General features: G+C 42.9%; 1 protein-coding gene across 1 annotated transcript in view; it reads right to left on the bottom strand.

Moving 5' to 3' along the window:
- The window catches only part of LOC115043222 (dihydropyridine-sensitive L-type skeletal muscle calcium channel subunit alpha-1-like), an 87631-nt gene that overhangs the window by 40378 nt on the left and 34175 nt on the right, over positions 1-13078 (bottom strand). The window contains exons 18-26 of the mRNA XM_029501494.1: positions 4591-4720; positions 4434-4493; positions 3804-3910; positions 3635-3722; positions 3446-3553; positions 3287-3339; positions 2572-2718; positions 2284-2485; positions 1362-1520 (exon numbers count right to left, since the gene is read on the bottom strand). Coding sequence (XP_029357354.1) covers positions 1362-1520; positions 2284-2485; positions 2572-2718; positions 3287-3339; positions 3446-3553; positions 3635-3722; positions 3804-3910; positions 4434-4493; positions 4591-4720 — 1054 coding nt within the window. The remainder of the gene's footprint in view (positions 1-1361; positions 1521-2283; positions 2486-2571; positions 2719-3286; positions 3340-3445; positions 3554-3634; positions 3723-3803; positions 3911-4433; positions 4494-4590; positions 4721-13078) is intronic.

The following is a 13078-nucleotide window of genomic DNA, read 5'->3' as shown; positions in this document are numbered from 1 at the left end:
GTATATCTGTCTCTATTTGCGTTTGTGTATATGTGTGAGTGCGTCTGGATATCTGTCTCTGTGTGTGTCTGTATATCTGTCTGTGTCTACATCTCTATATCTCTGTGTCTGTCTTTGAGAAGAAATCATTCAAAGTGATGGCCATAGGCCACAGACAGAGTGAGATAAGACCAGCATGACAGTTGATCTGTGATTGTGTGGTAAGCATAGGAGCTATCATAAAGCCTGTTGTCACAAACAGAGGTCAAACTCTCGTGACCTTTTTAAACTTTGAACGGAGTGTCTGTGACAAAGTATGACGAAGCAGTGAGGCTCCAAAGTGGGGTGGGTTTGATCCGCAGCAACAGCAGCACACAGACCTGAGCTGAGGGACCTGCGGTTGCCACGGTGATTTGAGAATTCAGTCTGGTCAGAGCTCAGACTCTCCCCAAAACTCTCCGAAAAGTGGCTTTTGACCACGTCCCGAACTACTGCGAATTGCGACACAGTGAGAGACAGAAGAGTCTGGAGATTCCGACAGTCTTTATTTGATTTGAAAACTCCTTAAAATGAGCGTGTAGGGACAGCGCAAATTCAGAGTGAAATTGTTTTGAGGAAAACCTTGATTTGCATTTCAGTCAGTTGGGCCAAAACCAGGTGTTGTTGACGCTCTGAGCCCTCCTGTTGAAATTTGGTGAGGGGTAGAGCTCTCAAACTTAGATTTTCTGAATCCCAAGACCTGTGTCTACGTGTTGCCAAAAAATTCTTTGTCTCCTTTGCACAGTTTGGCCGTGAGCTCGAGTTAAAAATGAAAATGTGGGTGAGTTTTTCACAGTGCTCTCACTCTAGTTAACAAGCGTCTCCACTATAACTTTGAGGAAAAAGTCAATCGGACTGCTCCTTTGAACGCTCATAGTTTGAAAAGTATAATGTTTAGGAGAAAAATGAAGTTCTGGAAAGAGCACAAGATTTCCTCCGTTTTAAAGTTTGAATGAACATTTCTAGGTGCACGTATGACTGAGCTACGCGACTGAGAAAAAAGGTGAAATTTTGAGGCGATTTTTCAGCGGCTCCCATGCATTCTCTATGGAAAACTTCGTCTGGTTTTTTGGGAATAACTTTGGGAAAAATGGGAATATCGACTACCCAGAACTTAGCACACTTGTCACGATCGAGCCGCACGTTTTGATATATATATTGTAGGGCTTCGTCCAGCGGTACGACCCACATTCACTGCCGAAAATGTGACGGAATAATAATAAGTATGGACAATATTAAGTAGTGCCTCGTGCTATGCACAGAGGCCACTTACTTCTACTGTGTAGAAGTAGTGGCCCCTGTGCTTATAGCCCGTGGCACTAAATGAAAAGTGAAGGTCATACCTGCATTCCCAGACACATGGTGTTGAGCATAATGAGGAGGAACATCAGGTACTCGAAATAACATGAGGTGACGATGTACCACACCTGATACTGGTAGGGGTTCTTGGGAATATAACATCTCAGTGGTTGGGCCTTCAGAGCATACTGCACACATTGTCGCTGGGTAGGTTAAACAAAACAGAAGTATGACCTTAGACGTCTTCTTTCTTGTCAGTTCAGCCTTGAATTTAAGTGGATAGTTTAATGACATTTTTCCAGATGTTAGATGTTGTCACCTTGTACGCTACTATTAAACCCTTGTGAACATTTCATTAGTAACACTAGAGCCTGCTGCTTACATTGAGTGTTCTAGTGACTATCAGAATGAGCTCATATAATGCTTGAAGCAGTCAATTAGGATGTTCAGATTTTCGCAACTCTATAACGACAAATTAAGTAGACATCTGTATGACATATGTGTGGCTGCACATTTAGGTTACAGAGGGACACAGTATGCCCACTGCTGTGTGTGACCCTGTCATTGTCACCATGTGTCTGAACATACTATAGACATGTGCTACACATGATAAGGTTGAGGTGAAAGTTGGTGTCAAAAAAGCAGTTACAGGAGAAAACAGTATAAACCCACTGTTATACATGGGAGTGCAGAGCTGTACACCTTCATGTATCATCCCGGTAACAGCTGCTGTTCAGACCCACCCCAGGTCACAGCCATCTACAGTATGATGTTTCATGATAGACTTCTTCATTCAAACCCAATCCTGTAACAGCTGTAGCTACAGTGTCAACAGATTTACTTGGGTCTTTATAATCTGCTGTAATGAGGGATGTCTGGCTATGTGAGTGCAGGGAATGCAGACATGCATGTGTCTTCTGCTTCTAAAGTAGGGGTTTGGTAAAGTACCCAGCTGTGTCATTGTACCTGGTTTTTGTCCAGCTCACAGTTCTTGTACTCCTGCTCTCCCTGCTCCTGGAAGGTAACAATGACGAAGCCCACGAATATGTTCATCATGAAGAAGGCAATAAGTATGAGGTAGATGATAAAGAAGATGGCTATGGCCACCCGGTTGTTGTACACTGGTCCTTTATCCTCCAAGTTTGAATCTATGGCTTTATATAGAATCCTAGGTAATGCAAAATACATACAGACAGACAGTGATACAGATGAAGCAAATTGCAGATGAAGTCACCTCGCCTGACTCAGACTCACCTGGGCCATCCCTCAAAGGTGGAGATGGTAAACAAAGTCAGCATGCCATTTAGGATGTTGTCAAAGTTAAGCTGTGCATTGGTCCACTTTCTCTCATGGACCTCAATCTCATGCAGTGCCCCCTCCTGATACTTTATATACCAGCCTCTGTGTGAGGAAAAAAAAAAGGTGATGCCATCTTGTGGAGTCCACACAAAGTTTGGACAGAACATCATTGAGTGACAAAGGAACAGTGTGTCAGTGAGTTTTTAGTGTCAGAGTTTAAATAAAATATTGAAAAGATGAAGTTGAGTAAAACATTTTTGGATAGTTTAACTACAGTTCCTCTGTGAGACTTTTTTGCTCTTGATTTCTTACAATAAAAAGAGGCTTTTGCTTCAGATTTACAGAGTTACAGCCGTGTTGAAGTGGGATCACCTGAGCTGAGCGCTGCTATAGACCTTTTGTCATAAGTCTGGACTCTTAGGGATATGAGATCTGAACACTTTTAGACCTGTTCTGAGTGAGACACTAAATTTTGGTCTCAATCTCAATCTCTGTTTAACTGATATAGAGCTCTTCAAAGTCACATATGATGACAACTAGCAAACTCGATCAGCTGATGAAGAGCTGAGATGCAGGAACAACTCTGCTTTGCATTCTATTGTTTGTATGAGTTTCACCAAGCTTATTCAGACAGACTTTAACATGAAAGCAAATCAGTTACTGTTCTGACCTGCAGGTGTCTTCAGTCATCATGTCAGAATCTGTGCAGGCGTAAAACGTCCCCTAGCAAGGAAGTGATGCCATTATGAAAAGTTCAAAGTGCATTAGAAAATATACATTACATTATACATCATACATTAGAAAAAAGTTGAGCAGAAGAGCAACTCACTTTAAATAGCTGGACTCCGATACAGGCAAACATGAAGTCCAGCAGCATGGTGACCAGTACAATGTTTCCAATGGTCTTTACAGCAACAAACACACATTGGACCACATGCTGCAGAAACACTCATGTTACACACAAGTTTAAAGAACTCAGAGTTTTATATTTGGAGTTATTTTCAAACATGTCTCATACCTTCAGGCCCTTGGCTCTGTTAATGGCCCTCAGGGGCCGCAGTACTCTTAAAACTCTGAGAATCTTCACCACTGAGATGGCACTGGATCTGATACACCACAGACACACATCATCTTTTGATAAAGAACAGAGCTAAGGGGTGTGTTGGGGTGTGTGTGAGCACACTTACTCCATGCCCATAGACAGGAGAGACACACTGACCACCAAGAGGTCCAGGATGTTGAATGAGTTCCTGCAGAAAGACCCTTTGTGAAGGATAGCTCCATATGTCGTCATCTGAAACACAAGACCTGTTATCAGACCACAAATAACACAACTGTGGTACAACTGCTAGAAATACAATAGCTCTTAACAAGACAATCACGTCAGTCAAAATGTCAGTCAGTAGTGTCCAAAGTTTTCACAAAATGTGGTCTATAAGTTTAATTAAAATTAAAATTGTCAACATTTGACATTAATAAACAAAACATCATTATTATGCTTGAAATAAAATAATAAATTCTGTAGATGACTGCATCAGGGATGTAAAGTCACAAATGCCCTGCTCTCTCATCACTTCAGTATGTTTGTAATATGTTATGGACTTTTGGTCTTTGTAAAACCGTAACACTCAGGATAAGCAGTGGCGCTAGTTGAGTAAAGGAACCCAGACACTGAACTTTCATTCTAGTGAGACACCACAAATAGGAAGGGGGGGCAGTCTGGGTAGAAAACAAGCTTGGCAGCTGCATTGCACCTCAACTACCCCTTCACACACATCTTTATCTAGAGTGCTCCCTCTGGTGTCTGGTGTTGTTACCTTGAGCACAATTTCTGCCGTGAATACTGAGGTGAAGACGATATCAGCATAAGCTAACACCTGGAAATTTCACATCATGCATAACATTAATCATCATACAAAAACATCAAAACACTTGCAAAATGACATGTCAACTAGAATGGAGCAAACATATCACCTGGTTCCTGAAGGACATGGGATCAATGGGATCTTCAGCAGCTAAAGATACTGATGACAACAGAATGAAGAGTAGGATGATGTTGGTGAAAGTGGTTGCATTGATTATACGATGGCAGATCTTCCGGAACCTGAAAGGGTTAAGGAAAATATGACTAAGCCTTACATGGATTTCAAATCAAATCCAACTTATTTATATATCACCAAATCATAACAGCGTTTCATATAGAGCAGGTCTTGTCCAAAATTTTTATGGAGTTTTTAATGAGACCCAACATATCCCTCCAAGAGCAAGCACTTTGGCGACAGTGACAAGGAAAAACTTTAAGAGGGAGTATTGTCAGCCAGAACCAGGCTTCGAGAGGGCATCTATCTGCTTCGACTGGTAGATTTGCAGCATTTTTAGATAAACATCTGCTATATCTGAATTTATTTGGTGCCACGGGTGTGCAGCGCAGAGGCACTACTTATTGTCCACTCCCAGAGCGCAGGAGGAGGAGAGGACAGTGCATAAAGCATCTGCCTAACATCTGTAAATAACATATTTTCCTGTGATACTGTGAACACATAATCAAATGCCAATTAAATCCTAAGTGTGGAAAACAAAGCCATTAAAAATCGTTACACTACATACTTTCCTGTCCTCAGTTCGTCAGCTCTACTTGATGCTTTACATAACAAACCAGCCATAAAGAAAAGGGTAATGTTCACACACTTGAGTCTAAAGAATATTTTTCGTGTTGGGGGTTATCACGAACTGATTATCAGTCTGATTATTTTAAACCTATAAATACAACGTTGAGCCCTGTGTGTAATGCTGCACAATGGCACTGCTGGCACTACTGGAGGACTATGCCAAAGGCAGGATTAGGAGGGAGAAGGTCTTCAGGGACCATAACGACTTATGACGACTGTCTTACATGAGCCGTTTTAGATTCCCTAGAGCCATGCTCTAGAATTTATTTCAATTAAATTCTCATTTTTATCTCCTGTTTACTTTTGGTTTAATAGAGCTACTAAATTTAGGTGGCCAGGGGACAGATATATCTTCTATAAAATTGTTTCAACAACTTGGCAGGCAAAAGCTCTGACTGAGATGCAGAGAAGTGTTAAACTCCAACTCTGCCTCCTGGCCTCGACTCAGGAATGTCAGTATTTTAACTTTTTAGTACATTCAGATTCCAAGATATGAGAATGGCACCCTCCACAGTGGGATGAATGCCATCTCTCCTAATCAGACCAGGTCTCCCCGAGATGGTCTTCCAATTTTCTATGTAGCCCACATTGTTTTCTGGACACCATCTCAACATCTAGTAAAGGAATGACTATACCACATAGTGGTATAATGGGTCGCTTTAACAACTCCATAAAGACTTTGGTCTGGACCTGCTTTATACGTAAAGTGTCTTGACGTCAGTCTGTTAGGGGCCATATAAACTCCGACTAACGTGGTCAAGTGACATTTGACTAAAATGTCTAATTTATGGCCCGCATTGAGTCACATTTACACGTAAAAATACAAAATGTCGGTAAAAAAGAATGACAAAACAGATGAGACTCATCAAGAGACACACAAGATCAAAAGGCCCTCAAATGTCCAAATGGGATACTTGCAGCCCATTTCAGAAAGCAGTTTCAACAAAGTCTGAGATTTACCCTGAGGTGAGGTGCTCTGATATGGTTAACAACACAGTTATAAAAAGCCAACATTAATAAAGCCAGAATATGATTCACCATCACAACTGATGACAAGAGACACAGGAGTGTAAATCGATTAATCGATTTAGTGGATGAACCACTATACCCCTATTGCTTACCTTTCCACTGTAAGGTGGATATTGCAAACACCAGTATTGCAAACTTCCACTTTCGAGTTTGCAATACCGTTTGGTGCAATAATTGTTAATGCAGTATCAATTTGACAGAAATATGAAGTATTACATGACTGGGACAACAAGTGGAATGCTATGACCCCTCTATTTTGCAATCCTTTATTACATATAAAAATATCCTGTTTTGTAGCTTTTCCTTGGGAAAAACATTCTGATAAACATACATTGTGAAGTCATGAATATTCATGGTTTAAGAACTTTACCTCTACCTCTTTTTTTTCTGTATTTACAACTTAGGCTATCTATGCAGGGTTATGGAATATCATGAGGGTATGGATCCTTGTGCTTCTATGTTTTCCCTCCCCGTTTTTTGTTTGTCTTATTTGTGTCTGCTGGAGCTGGGCAGAGCTAACCCAGCTAGCCTCTCCACCTTCACACTCTTCACGTTACAAGTGGTGCACAACACAAACAAAAAAAAAAACTAAATGTCTCTGGTCCCCTTTTTTGAACAAGGGAACCGCCACCCCAGTCTGCCACTCCTTTCGTACTGTTTCAGACTTCCACGCAATATTGAAAAGGCGTGTCAACCACGACAGTCCCTCAGCACCCAGAGCCTTCAACATTTTCGGACGGATCGCATCAATCACTGGGGCTTTGCCACTGTGGAGTTGTTCAACTACTTCAGTGACCTCCTCCCGGGAGATCGACACTGATCCTCCATCATCATCCAGCTCTGCCTCCACCCCATGCAAGTTGGATTCAGGAGTTCCTCAGCATGCTCTTTCCACCTTCCGACTGCCTCCTTAGTCGAGGTCAACAGTGACCCATCCTTGCCATAAGTGGCTTGGATGTTCCCTTGCTTTCCCCTCCTGAGATGCCGAACGGTTTTCCAGAAACACCTTGGTGCCTCCTGAAAGTCCTTCTCCATGCATTCTCAAAACTCCTCCCACACCCGCTGCTTTGCCTCCCTCACCGCTGAGGCTGCAGCCCTTCGGGCCTGTCAATACCTTGCAGCCGCCTCAGGAGTCCCCCTGGGGTAACATATCCCGGAAGGCCTCCCTCTTCAGTCAGACGGCTTCCCTGACCACCGGTGTCCACCACGGTGTCTGAGGGTTACCACCCCTTGAGGAACCCAAAGCCTTCAGGCCACAGCTCCCGGCAGCAGCTTTGGCAATAGAAGTTTTGAACATCGACCCCTCAAGTTCAATGTCCCCAACCTCCACAGGGATGCTAGAAAAGCTCCGGGAGTTGAAGGTCTGCTGGAAAGAGGCCTCCTCAGGATGTTCCCAGTTCACCTGCACAACATGTTTGGGCTTGCCAGGTTTGTCCTGAGTCTTCCCCCGCCACCTAACCCAACTCACCACCAGGTGGTGATCAGTTGACAGCTCCACCCCTCTCTTCACCTGAGTGTGCGCTCGGGCGCTGACCGCTGGTGACTGAAGTGAGCCCGATGATCTGGATGTTAGCTCCACGGGGAAACAGGTGGCTACTTTCCTGCAGTCCAAGGGGATACCGCTGGACTGTGACAACATCACGGCTTATCACCCTCTGCCCAAAAGATACGCCGGGGACAAATCGACTGTCATCATGCATTTTGTCAATCAAAAACACAAGATCGCAATGCTAAAGCAAGGGAGAAAACTGAAAGGATGCAACGTATACATCAATGACCACCTGACCAAGCACAACGCAGATGCAGCCAAAAAAGTACGCTACCTGAAGAAGCAGAAAAAGATTTGACACACCTGGACTACTAACTGTAAAATATTCCTCAAACTCAATGGGACACCGGTTGATGGTAAGAAATATCAAGGAAGGTGGTGTTTGAGATTTGTGTTTGTGCCTCTTTGACACCGCAGTTAGTACAGGTGAGCTGGCCTGTGTTGGAGTGTTGTTTGAGCATAGGACCATTTAGGTGAGTTTAGTTGCTGAATCTACTAATGCAGCTTGTATTGCCTCCACCTCCTGCACCCTCTATACTTCCATGCCCCCTACCCGAACCAGGGTCTGTATCCCATCCCTACTTTTCTCTCCACCTCTTCTATTTCTCCCCCCTACCCGAACCAGGGTCTGTATCCCCACCCTGCTTTCACTGGTGCAGTTGGTGAGAGGTCAGAGTAGGTGATAGTAGTGCTGTTTGAGATAGTTGTCTTTGTGTGAGGAGTGGTGATGGCTGGCATTAGGGGGGTGACGCTGGGACGCCAGTGTTCACGGTCTAGCCTTCTGGAGGTGTTGTGGGCCTAACTAGACGAAACACCGGTGAAAGGAGGTTCCCACCTGATGACCCTGAAGACATGATAGCTATCACCGCTCACTGGCCTAGTTGGATATCATCTGTAGGGAGCATAGAGCAGTGTGAAAATTTGTTGCTAGGAGGGTGTTCATTGAGTCTGGTCCATTTTTTTTTTTTTTTGTCGCACAAGTTTCTTCTGTTTCTCTAAATTCAGGATCTGAGGAGCAGTGTGACAATTTAATAGACTGGAATCTCAGTTCAATGTTCCTTGCAGCAGTGGAAGAGAAAGAAATTATAAATACGGTTTACAAATGTACAAATAAAACATCTGATGATTGCCTCCATCCTCTATGCTTGGTGGGAAAGTCTAGAGACCACAGGTTCCTAGTTGGAGCCCTATATCTTCTCCCTGATCTGGCACAAGCCATACTTCGTAAGTAACAATATCCCTCTTCATCTTAGCATTTGGGAGCAGAAAGGAATCACCTACCTCCATCACCTCTTGCAGGAAAACCTACTTCTGAAACACACAGATTTATTTTAGACTTTTGGTATAGGAAATGGAAGTTTCTCCAAGAAGAAAATTCCAATGCTCCAGAATACCACACAGCCACCAGAATTTGTTGTTTACATCATAAAACTCTCCAAAAAAGAAGAAAGTCCTTTCTAAAATATATGTTACTCTCAAGCACTCATTCTATACATCAACTGATATCAAAATTGGAAACAGATCTGTCCCTGTCAACTGACTTTGACTTATTGACCCAGATCTGCCTCTAGTACAATTAAAATGAAAAAAAAAAAAAAAAAAAAAAATAGAATTTACAGCTCATCCAGGTCAAAGATCATACACAACCCATTATATGATGCATAGAATGGGTTTGTCAGGAAACCCAAGTTTTCATCCGTTCTTTTTTTGTCATGTCTCATTACAAACTCTCCTGTCATTTCGGATCACTCACACCCTCCTCTCAGCCCAAGCAATCTGCTCATTTCCTGTACCTGGTTGTCCACAGCTGTGGCTCATTCTCTCTTCCAATTCCTTGCCGATATATATATATATATATATATATATAATACACATATGCAATCTCACAAATACAAAAATTTTACTGTAACTGTTGCACAGTACAATCATGAGGCTGATGAAACATTTCCTAAAACACAACGTTAATCTCAGGTAATGTACTGTGTTCTACTGCGGCAGTTTCATCGTAGCAATGATTGCATTGCACTTAATACAATTCCTACTTTTCTTTAAAATTGTTAAAATACAAACACAACACAACTGATCCACTCAACTCACTCATGTAGATGGATGTGACGTCACCACAGTCGCTTCAATGTACAGGCACAGCCAAATAAAAGAATTACACAGCTGCCAACAATCTAATACCTGTTTGTGGGAATCGTCAATCCAAAAATGATAGAACCAGTTCCAGGACAAGAATTTTAGATCCGGTTCCAAAAAAGAACCAGATCCCAATCCTAGTCCTGCAGTATATATACCAGTCCATTTTCACCTGCCTTCTGCCACATTGTCTTGTGCTCCTGCCAAGCTTTCCTGCGTTTTTTCACCCTATCTTGCCTGATCTGTTTGACCCTGCCTGCCTGTTTTTGTGACTCTGGATTACCTGTCTGCTCCTTGCCGGATTTATTTTCTGGTCTGTTTGATTTCCTGGTTTTGACTCTGCCTGAACCTAAGTAAAGAGAACTTCCCCTGTACTCCACTCCCTCCTTGTCATGCATTTGGGTTCTTATCTGTACTGGTGATTAACAGTACAACCCAGCCCATGCGCTCCAGGAGGAGTTGATGGCCCAGGCTAATGCTCTCAAGTACCATGATTACCAACTCGCCTACATGACAAGTGGCCTCCACGAGCTGGAGGCTTGCCATGTAAGGAGCATGAGCTCCACTCAGGAGCACCTCCAGATGTGCCCAACAATAATCCGCAGTTCAATTTAATCCATCGTGTCAAGCTAATCGGACATTTTGTCTTCTTTCCGCTCTGTGCTAATGCTAGTTTAAAGGTCCGTCAGACTGCACATCTGCTAATTGCAGGCAGCGTCTCCTGTCAATCAAAGGCACATTGAAAACAAGTTTTCCATCTGATAGTAGAGGCCCTAAGGTTATGTGACGTATAAAAATCCAAATAAGGGCTGCGTAACCGGAGCAGAGCCACACGGGACATACGCACACACGCAGTGAGGCACGCAGTGAGGCACACAGTGACGCACACAGTCGGCCGGGATTTCCCTTTAACTCTGTGTTTAATTGGTTTTTACCATAGTTTTTGTTGTTGTTGTGGGGAAGTTTGACACTTTTTTACACCAACATGACGAATATGGTGTTTACACCAACAGAGGTGTTGCAAATGTTGTACAGTGAGGATGAAAAGGAGAGTGATGTCAACGACGGCAATGATGGCAACAATGGACATTTCAACAAAAGTGTGTTTTTACTGCCCCCAGTTTTAATGTAATTATGAAATTAACAACTAAAAAACATGAAATACATGAAATTTCATAAATTCATATTTCGAAGGTCTTTGTTAATTTAACCCATCACTGATAGTTGTGGGTTCACTTGTGGAGTTATAAAGCTTCAAAATAACACCATAAAACGAGCAAAAATATGTCAAATTCATGTTTGGATAGGTTTTGGACACCATAAATTCATCCCTATAAATAAAATTTTCAAATGGAATTTTACTCATGTAACTGGTGGTCCTAAAAGCAATCATGTCTGTGATTGGCCCCAAAAGGTTATCTGTTAAAAAAAATTATATATCACTGAAATCTTGCAGTGTGCATTTTAGCCAAATTGGACCAATTTGGATAGGTTTGGCATGCTGGAGATCGCCAAGGGACACTGTTTGGTAAAAACTCTATAGTTCCTCAGTAGTTTTACCTATCAACCTAAAACTTGGTGCACATGTGGACAGGGAGTGTGTGAACCATATATGTAAATTCAGCATGTTTCGTGATTTTGAGATATCACTGTTTTCACACAAAAGTTCAATGGGCCTATTTTTTAAGGAATGACTCAATTCAATATTTTATGTCAATGTCAGTAGATGTAAAGGTACAGATGTCTTCTTTCATTTATGCCATCAGCCATAGTTTTGGAGTTAGTACTTCTGTAGTTATAAAGCTTTATTTGCAGTGATACAAAAACAGGGGGAAATTGCCAAAAGGGACCTCTGCATGAAGAGGCTAATCATCTAATCTGTCATGATTTGTCTTCCCTACATACCTGCCTCCAGTAGTTTTCCACCACTCCCCTGCTCACCCCATCTGCCAGCCACACCCACCTCATCAGTCACCTGTTCACTCAGCTGCAGCTCATCAGCAATCAAGGCAGGTTAAAAGTTCCACTCTCCTCCACACTCACTGCCAGATTGTTCTCTGTGCTATGCAAGACTTTCCAGCGGTTTTCCTCTGCCTGCGCCTGACCAACCCGCCTTGTCTCTGCCCTGGTAAAGACCTCAGCCCTTCTGTTTTGGACTACAAACCTGCCTTGCTCCTTCCTGGTTTTTGTCTGCCTGCTCACGGGGCTGCTCTGAGTCCTCCCTCCCCAGTGCTACAACGTGAGTGTTTTCCTGTGACAACTTACCTGCTGGTTCTCTGGTCCTCTGCCTGGTTCCGACCTGCCCTCTGCCTGGTACTGCTGCCTCATCCACAGCTTAATTCTGGGCCCTTGGATTTCCCCACCTCAAGCCCCTTAAAGGACTGCCTTTTCCCCTTGGAACTGAACTGTGCTTATTTACCTGCTTCTGCTGACAATAAAGGTCATTACAAATCTCCCTGGTCTTGTTGGTGCTGCTTTTGGGTCCAAACCTCACCCATTACATAATCAGTCTGGAGAGCATTATTTTTGCTTCCAGCTCCACTGTTAGAAACCTTGGAGTAACTTTTGACCAGGACATGTCCTTTGTCCCTCACATAAAATGAGTCAGTACGGCAGCTTTCTTCCACCTGAGAAACATTAGGAAAATCAGAAAAATCCTCTCATGAGGATGCAGAAAACCTAGTTCATGCATTCGTTACTTCTAGGCTGGACTATTGTAACTCATTATGTGGATGTCCAAGCAAATCTCTGAGAGGCCTTCAGATGATTCATAACGCTGCTGCACGAATATTAAAAGCAACTAGGAAAAAAGATCACATCTCTCCTGTGTTAGCTGCTCTTAGCTGCTAGTAAATTAGCTGCTAGTAAAATCCAGAATAGAATTGAAAATCCTTTGTTTAACGTATAAAGCTCTTAATGGCCAAGCTCCACCATATCTCAGAGCTCATAATTCCTCCATAATTCCTTACTGTCCCAGTAGGCCACTCCGTCTCTAGATGGAGGTTTACTTGTGGCTCCTAGAGTCTCCAAGAGTACATTGGCAGGCCGATCTTTCATTTATCAGGCTCCTCTT

This window comes from Echeneis naucrates, chromosome 5 (assembly GCF_900963305.1).
Source record: "Echeneis naucrates chromosome 5, fEcheNa1.1, whole genome shotgun sequence".
Classification (NCBI taxonomy): Eukaryota; Metazoa; Chordata; class Actinopteri; order Carangiformes; family Echeneidae; genus Echeneis; species Echeneis naucrates.
The sequence above is the reverse complement of the archived record's forward strand: the minus strand, read 5'-3'. Positions and strand labels throughout refer to the sequence as shown.